At 42.0% G+C, this 9249-nt stretch overlaps 2 protein-coding genes across 2 annotated transcripts; one reads left to right on the forward strand and one right to left on the reverse strand.

The window, feature by feature from the left end:
* The first annotated feature begins 2388 nt into the window (after positions 1-2388).
* Positions 2389-5285, forward strand: LOC131262067 (DNA replication licensing factor Mcm6). Its single transcript, XM_058263982.1, has 4 exons — positions 2389-2550; positions 2636-3669; positions 3764-4977; positions 5042-5285. The coding sequence occupies exons 1-4, from the start codon at positions 2459-2461 to the stop codon at positions 5147-5149; spliced, it is 2448 nt and encodes an 815-aa protein (XP_058119965.1). The 5' UTR covers positions 2389-2458; the 3' UTR covers positions 5150-5285.
* An 80-nt stretch (positions 5286-5365) lies between these two features.
* LOC131262605 (proliferating cell nuclear antigen) lies at positions 5366-6663 on the reverse strand. The gene is made up of 3 exons (XM_058264648.1): positions 6535-6663; positions 5932-6434; positions 5366-5866 (listed from the first exon to the last, which is right to left on the reverse strand). Exons 2-3 carry the CDS (start codon positions 6425-6427, stop codon positions 5580-5582), a joined length of 783 nt encoding a protein of 260 aa, XP_058120631.1. The 5' UTR covers positions 6428-6434; positions 6535-6663; the 3' UTR covers positions 5366-5579.
* Positions 6664-9249: the final 2586 nt, after the last annotated feature.

Here is a 9249-nt window from a genome sequence, read left to right on the forward strand (position 1 = left end):
GTATTGTGTTGTTTCGGTAGTGTTATTCTTATTGAAATCTGACATGATGCTTTTAGTTCTATACAAAACGTTTATATTACCCGTGCTCACATATGCTTCCGAGGCATGAACTTATTGCAATTATCTACGTTGCGTGGATAGAAGTCGCTATAGGCCTAAATTAAGATGAAAGGGTGACGTCAGCTGAGATTACATAGTGGTTATAATTCTCCTTTTTTGGTGAAATATTGTGAAAATGTTTCTTAAAACACTTTCATTCATTTCGGTACATTTGATATGACTTAAACATTTCTAGAAGATATCACATTGAATATTTAACCGAATTGTGCACGACTCTAAGCTCTGTATCTTCAAACTACAATAGGTTTATTTTGTTTATAAACTTTTTACCTATTTAAATGATTGTGCATATGGATTTAGAATGGTGAACATCAACAATTGACCTTAGGGTAATGTAAGATAAAAGAGACATTGAAGATGAGTCGATAGGGTACCTTCTTTTCGTGTATGGAAATCATTAAAATGATATTCAATACTATTCAATTCGCACATCAAGTGATTGATGAGTTTTATGAATGAATGGCAAAAAAAAACTAAAAACGCATTAACATCATTATAACTGGTTACATTCAAACAAGGACGTTGACTTTAAGTGACAGTCCTTCGGAAATATGTTATAATAAGGCACATTTTCTTTATTTTAATTGAAGTAACGTTGAAACTGTTGCATTTTCATTAAGATGAAAACTTAAAATCGAATGAAAAATCCAGTATTATTTAGCGACATTATTTTGTAAACATTCAGGGGCATGGTGCAATAACTTTCTGACTATATCAGGTAAATGTTTGGAAGGTGCACCTTTCTTGACCATAATCAGGACTTCCTTTAATACTTCTTATATGAAAACTTATATATGCACTAACAAGGATGACGAGATAATTAATATGTTATTAAGATAATTTCAATGCAAAGTGTCTTTATGTTATGAAATTGTTTGTGACTACGGAAACTTATACCAAAAAAGAGTACCACACAACAAACAGTTCCGGTTTCTAAGATGTAGAATATCATTCAAATAAACGATACACTACGGAAGACAAAGAGAAGAAAACGATGGGTTTGATTACTTTTATCGCATGTTATTTAAATCAAAGTCGGTGATTTGATTCACCGAAATCAGTCACGGATCAGTCATAAAATTGAATATTTTTAACCGGTTCAGCCGGTTGCTTAATGTTTCGGCTGCGTACATTCCTGTAAGGATCGTTCTAAACTTAGTTCCTTACGCTGGAATTAACTCCGAAACAATTTTGAAATAAATATTAGGCTGCGTACACATCAGTCTGTTGGGAGTAGTGTTGGGAAAATCAATTCCCGGTTTGGGTCAAATTTTAAAAATTATTTAAATAATAAAATACATAAAATACGTAATTAAAATTCCAAATGAAGCCCCCCTAGCCGAAATCGCTGTCGTGGCTACACCATTTGTGAGCGGATGTACCTAAAAGGTATGCAATGAGTGAAACAAATGCCGTTGTGTGAACCGTTTGAATTGAATTTCTCGTTAAATTAAAGATTATGGTTATACTGGAAAGGATGTACAACATGAACTCCCTCATGCTTTGCTTGCATGAGTTTATGAAAATTCGACTACGCAATCAACCTAGGAGTGCGGTATGAGGGGGGGGTGCCAACGGGCTCCTCTTATTTCACAAATTTATAACAAACTCCCTTTTTCGATAGATCTGGCGCGACTCCATTTCAAACTCAGTCCAAATCATTGGTTTATGCTGTCCATCTTGCCCAGTTTAACCGATTAGTTGGAATCATTACAGCTTCTAACGGAAATTCAACGGTTCAAATATTCTAACTGAATAGATGTGCCACCTATTGCACGATGCGGCGACGGCTTGGCCTCATTTGGGATTTTACCAATTGTATTTTTTAAGTTGGCCAAAAATTTTATACAAGAGGGAGAAAATACTGACAAACTGTTGAAATGATAGTTTTTTAGTGTAAATAACTAATAAACTCAAAAATGTGATTTATATTACATGCTTCGAAAGCTACTGTACACTATCATACCAAGTTTATCGTTATATGATCGATACAATGAATGCAACGATATGGTGACTCTTTTCTAAGAGGGCTCTTTTGTTTGTCTATTCGCGAGCCCGGAGATAATGAAGGGTTTCGCTCCTTTCCTGGATCGGAGCGTGAAAATTGTATCTCTTCTCGGAGCTTCATTTCCCAACTCTAATACACACTTTACATAGGCAGTAGGGGTGGGAATACGACTTTGAACTCAGGTGGTGGCTTATATTTTGGCGCGCAAACTGACAAGCACGCCCGCCCAAAGCGTAAATATTTCGGGCTCTGTTGTGGAGGCACTGTTTGTTCTGGACCATTTTCATAACTTTCTAAGCTGTTTTATTTTGTGTCTTTCGTGCAATAATCATGGATGTAGCTGATGCACACGTTGGGCAGCTTCGAGTACGTGACGAAGTTGGAGTTCGATGCCAAAAGTTGTTCCTGGACTTTTTGGAAGAGTAAGTAACTGCCCACTGGCTGGTTGTTTGTACGCCCGGCGTCGATTACCAGGTGTTATTTCCTTTTTCTTTCAATTTGTCTTAGGTATAAGGAAGACGGTGAAATCAAGTATCTCACGACCGTGCAGGGTCTGGTCAATCCTGATCGCTCGACGCTGGAAGTAAGCTTCGACGATGTGGAAAAGTACAACCAAACGCTCGCTACTGCCATCGTCGAAGAATACTACCGCATATTCCCTTACCTGTGTCAGTCGGTGTCGCACTTTGTCCGCGACCGCACCAACCTTAAGAAGCCCAAGGAATGCTACGTATCGTTCGTGGACGTGCCGACGCGCCACAAGGTGCGCGAATTAAGCACTTCCAAAATTGGTACGCTTATCCGCATCTCCGGCCAGGTTGTACGCACGCACCCGGTTCACCCAGAGCTGGTGACGGGAACGTTCGTCTGTCTTGACTGTCAGACAGAAATACGGGACGTGGAGCAGCAGTTCAAGTTCACCAATCCCACCATCTGTCGCAATCCGGTGTGTGCCAATCGGCGCAGGTTCATGCTCGAGGTGGACAAGTCGCTGTTCGTTGATTTCCAGAAAGTGCGCATTCAGGAAACACAAGCAGAACTTCCGCGTGGATGCATTCCCCGCTCGGTGGAGGTGATCCTACGCGCAGAGATGGTGGAAACGGTGCAAGCGGGCGATCGATACGATTTCACCGGAACACTGATCGTCATCCCGGACGTAGGAGCCCTGCAGCTGCCGGGGGCAAAGGCTGAGATTGGATCACGTCACAAGCAGGGCGATAATGCGGCAGAGGGAGTGCGTGGCTTGAAGGCACTGGGTGTGCGAGATTTAAACTATAAAATGGCTTTCCTTGCCTGTTCGGTTCAAGTGACCTCATCGCGTTTCGGAGGCACCGATCGGCCCATGAGCGAAGTCACTGCGGAGGACATGAAGAAGCACATGACGGATGCTGAATGGAACAAGGTTTATGAAATGTCGCGAGATTCGAGACTTTATCAGCACCTCATTAATAGCCTTTTTCCGTCTATCTATGGGAATGACGAAGTGAAGCGCGGAATCCTATTAATGCTGTTCGGAGGTGTGGCCAAAACTACCCTAGAAAGTAAGTATCTCGTTTCAAGAAAGGCAAAACTCTATTTAAATATTTTGGCAAAAATATCCATGTTCTTCTCTTGATATTATTTGATTGAATTTAGGAACTACACTTCGTGGGGACATCAACGTTTGCATTGTCGGCGATCCGAGTACGGCAAAGTCTCAGTTCTTGAAGCAAGTGGCCGATTTTTCTCCGCGCGCCGTGTACACTTCCGGAAAGGCTTCTTCAGCTGCCGGTCTCACTGCCGCCGTGGTGCGCGATGAGGAAAGCTTCGACTTTGTTATCGAAGCTGGTGCACTTATGTTGGCCGACAACGGCATCTGCTGTATCGACGAGTTCGACAAGATGGACCCACACGATCAGGTGGCAATCCATGAGGCCATGGAACAACAAACAATTTCGATCGCTAAAGCAGGTGTGCGGGCCACACTGAACGCTCGTACGTCGATTCTGGCTGCCGCCAATCCCATCGGAGGTCGCTATGACCGTTCGAAATCGTTGCAACAGAACATTCAGCTAACCGCACCGATTATGTCGCGTTTTGATCTGTTCTTTATTCTCGTCGATGAATGCAACGAGCTTGTAGATTACGCGATCGCACGCAAGATCGTCGATCTACACTCGCACATTGAGGATCGTGTCGAGCAGGCATACTCGCGGGAGGACGTCCTTCGGTACATTATGTTTGCTCGTCAGTTCAAGCCGATCATCACGCCAGAAGCGTTGGATCTGCTCGTTGAGAACTACGGACATTTGCGGCAACGCGACACGGGCACGACTGGTAAGAGCACCTGGCGCATTACTGTTAGGCAGCTGGAGAGCATGATTCGACTGAGTGAGGCTATGGCCAAGATGGAGTGCAGCGAGGAGGTCACCGTGCAGCACGTGAAAGAAGCCTACAGGCTGTTGAACAAATCGATCATTCGCGTTGAACAACCCGACATCCATCTGGATGATGAAGAAGAGGAAGGTAATGAGATTGCGATGATGGACACGGCGGAGGACACGGCCAGCGGAACGCCGCAACATACGAATGGAACGGATGAGAACGGACACGATGGAGGGGCGACGGTGTCCAAGAAGAAGCTGACACTTTCCTTTGAAGAGTACAAAAACCTGTCGAACATGCTGGTCATCCATATGCGAAACGAGGAAAGCCGCTTGGAAGCGGAGGAAGCGGAGGTAGAGGGCATAAAGAAGTCGGAACTGATCAATTGGTATTTGGAGCAAGTAGCCGAGCAGATTGAATCCGAAGAAGAGCTCATAGAAAGAAAAACATTGATCGAGAAGGTGGTCGACCGTCTGATCTACCATGTAAGTATGGGATTTAATGATGGGTATTTTTCTTTTGACAAATTCGGTTTTACTTTTATTTTAGGACCAAGTTATCATTCCACTGAAAATGGCAACATTGGGCGAAAAGGCGTTAACCGAAGATGAAGATCCTCTGCTGGTCGTGCATCCGAACTACATCGTGGAAAGTTAAATCTCTTTTTCTCAATTTGTTTGACGTATTTTATACTTTTTTACCATATTTATCGTGTGTGTGTGTACTGACCTTTTAATTACACATGCCGTTACACATCTGAATTCAATAAACTTAGGTAAATGCCATGAACGAAGCTTGTCTATTTAATGCTGTATTGTTGTTGATCGAAGGTTTTCTCAGGTAAGTATGAGATACAACGAAACACTTATAATGTAGGTGTTGAACGGATTCAATAATTTTATTAATGTATAATTCTTATCGGTAACGACCACAACGTACTTCCTGTCTGTATGATTGAATTCAAAATGCTTCTGTGCTTGTTTCCACTTTATCGTTTTTCCGTTAAAAGTTTACTGGTCTTCGTGACGCAAATACAAGACAAGAAAGACATTTTGTTAAAAAATATAGGCGAATGTTATTATTTAACTTAGTTCTCATCGTCCTCAATCTTAGGGGCTAGGTAGTAACGGATGTGTCCCAGGTCCGGGATTCGGTACTCGACGACCAGCGGGACGTCCGCAGACATGGACAGCTGCACTTGGTTGCACAGTGGTGTGGCTTTAGTAAACGAGTTCAGGTAGCGACAGGCAAAAGTGAGAGTAACTGGCTCCTGCATTTCAATGATAACCGATTCATCCTCCTTGTCTACGGAAGAGGTTTGCGCCAATTTGATGTTTGCTGACCCTGCATCGCCCGAAGCGGAGAATTTCACACCTGTAGTAAAGGTAAGCGTTTGTTAGATTGAATCAGACTCAATACCAGGCGGAAGAATCTCGTACCTTCTTTGGTGCAGGAGATAACGACGGATTCACCGAACTGCGACAAATCGCGGCAGATGCGGGCAAACTCCATCGCGGGCATTCGAACGACGCAGGCGTAATCGGTTTCCGGAATGCCCAGGTGTTCCTGATCCAGGTTCATCAGCTTCATTTCGTAGTCGGATACTTTCTCTTGGTTTTGTGACTCGAACATGAACGTCACGGTGTCGGCATTGTCTTGTGCTTTCATGGTAATTGTATCGTCGTTGTTGGCACACTTCATGATCTTGGCCATGTTTGCCAAGTTCATGCCCATCGACAAGTTCCTGTCACATCGGTATTTATCGAATCCATCCGAGCGTAGCGATAGCGACACCAGCGAAACGTGGGAGTTGTCCATCGCTTGCAGTTGAATACCGGAATCGCTACAATCGAAAGTGGCCTCATTTAACAGGTCCTTGATGGCATCTAGCACCTTCTTCAGGACGCTGCTAGCGTTGAGTCGCGCTTCGAACATTTTGGTTCTGTAAATTGAAACAAGACGTAAACGAAAGTTTACGAGTACAGATAGGTGGATAAACAACAAAGTGATATCGAAGCCTTGGTGGCAAAATGAATACTTACCAGTAGGGCAAGGCCTTGAACAGACAGGAATATTCAAGAGATCGGCACAGACGTTCAGCTCACACGACAATTGGAAGATGAATGAAAATTTTTGCTGCAATTTCAACACGACGATGCTAACAATTTGGCGCGAAGTGTAGGGTTGACAGTTCTAAATTGAACCTACAACTTTGCACCGTTCCTAACTATGGAATGATGAGTTTAGTTCCATGTAAATATCGACATAGTAAAAATTGCCAGACGAATTGAAAATGAATCGTTCAATCTTCAGTAACTACGATAAGGAAAATGGTCTTTAATAACTGCACTGTTGTTAATTTGTTACTTAATAATTTAGGAACAATCGATTGTTTTTCTTTTACCAGTTCCGGAACACTCGGTGCTGGTAGTGTTTTGGATCACCTGAACATAGCTGAGCTTTAAAGCTCCCAACTAGTGTTGGGAAAATCAAATCAAGGCTGGATTCGAATCTTTCGATTCAAATCCATTGGGAGATCCGGATCTCTGAATCCGAATCATAATCCGTCATCTCATTCGCGCACATCTAACTTGCCGATTTGTCATATCTGGTGTTAAAGAAACAATTAGACAATCAAGTGTTGATTGATACAAAAATGTTTTCGATTCTGCGAATGGTCTTCAAGATCGCTTTCACTATCCGCCCCCAGGGTGCTGTTTCATTTCGCTTCAGGATGGAGTTTCCCATCACGTTTTGTGAAAACTGATCAGGACCGAAAATCTCACGTCAATTTGCGTGTCTTTTTCAATTTTTTTTCATTTAAGGTGTCAATTGTGAAGATCGGTTGAAAGAATCAGAAGTAATTAACAAATTGACAAAATTTTGCCTAAATTGATAATCGCCCTGTGTTTACCATATCGACCTTCACTGTTATACGGATCGTTACGATAGACGGATTAATTTCGGTTTACTTACTGTTTGCTGGTTTATTAGCATGGCATTTGACAATACCAAATGTGGTTTACAGAATGTTCGTGAGATGGAGAATGTTCGTCATCTCTGATAGCTTTATTTATGTATGTTTTATGTTGGTATCAATTCACTATTAAAAGACTTTAAAATGGGTTACAAACAATTCACACTGTGGCTGGATTGTTTAGATCCAAATCATTTGTTTTTATTTAAATGTGTGGAACAGAATACAACAAATAATTTATCTGTCCAGTCTGTGTGATGTCTATAATGTTCTATTGTATTTTTCTATAGAATTGTAGTCACCTGGTATTGTGAAAACGGTCAGATCACTCACTCAATGAAAAGGACCGTACCGACTAGCGATTGTTCAAAAATGGACTTGAACGTCCGCGAAGGGTATATGGTTACCAGGTATTCAAAAAGAACAGATGGCATGCGATGCCTCCGTTCGTTCACGCGATGCTGAATAAATTGATGGATATGTGGACGAAAATTTGACCACCATTTTCGTCTTCCTGTTGGCGAAGGTTGTTGTGTCTGATGGTGCTTTCGCCGCTGTCGGCACGTTGTTATAGATAAGTACGACGGATTTGTGATATATGATGTACCACGTATGCTAGTCGATGTTCGGTCATTTTTCTAATAGAAGGTTGTTCGCTGAACATTGGCTCAGAAGGTTTGCAAGTATGTTCACAAACAGCACCACGAACTTGGAGGATGCGTTTAAATTTGCAAGAAATTAATTACAAAGCTTGAGGTGTACGTGTCTGATGTATGTAAATTTGAATTTGATCGGTGTTATCTAATTTGCATATAATTGAGCATAATACGTTCGTATAAACCTTTTGGTCAGTGGTGTTGATGGCTCAAGTTAAAGTGCTTGAGTATGGGTCGTCACTGTCTTGAAGAATGTGGCCACGGTCGGTTGGGCTTCCTGGAAAACGTCGGAAGGCGTAATGCGTCGGGGCAGCAAATGGCTAGCCGATAAAGGCTCACTGTTCGGTACGCTGTTGGAAGCTATGAAAGGATAAAGGATGATGTGGTGGCAATTTAAAAGTATTCAAATTTAATACGAAACGGATACATCTATATATTGTAGGCTAACGTGGAAGGAACAATCATTAAAATTGATATATTGATAGTTTGTACAATCGTGGCGCCTACAACTGCAACGTGCAAAATGTTTTTCCTGGTGCGACTGAAAGAGTTTCGCATTACGCAAACTGTGGAAGTCTAAAAATAAATCATAGCCCGAAGAGAAAAACTACATCTATAGGATTTTTATAGTTCAATGTTGCATAGGTAGATCAAAGCGGATGCATTTTAATATGTTTTCATAAAAAAACACTTTGCGTAACAGAGCGTTGCATAAATATGATAATGGGTCAGATTTTAAATGAAGAATACCAAACTTTGAAGTCATGCAAACTTTAGAAAAGCAAAGAGAAGAATTGAAATGGGTTAAAATACTATGAAATCGTTCTTCAAGTAAGATATCCTTTGTTGCGTTGAACGAACGTCGTAGGTATTTTTCATTTGCATTATGGTGCGTAGGTTTTGCTGTGGGCATGTTTTTCTTCCATCCTGCAATGCTACCGATTTGACCTAAAGCCTGTGGCAATGTAGCACGAATCACTTGCTGCACCTAAACCCGACTCGGTTGCGAATGCAACTACGTAGGTTCGACTATACTTTACGTCAAATCGGTAGGAACCGAGGCAGCATGGTTGACGTTAGGCGTACGGTACGAATAGCCCTTGCATAAATCGGTCCGAGATTTT

Source organism: Anopheles coustani, chromosome 2 (genome assembly GCF_943734705.1).
Source record: "Anopheles coustani chromosome 2, idAnoCousDA_361_x.2, whole genome shotgun sequence".
Lineage (NCBI taxonomy): Eukaryota > Metazoa > Arthropoda > Insecta > Diptera > Culicidae > Anopheles > Anopheles coustani.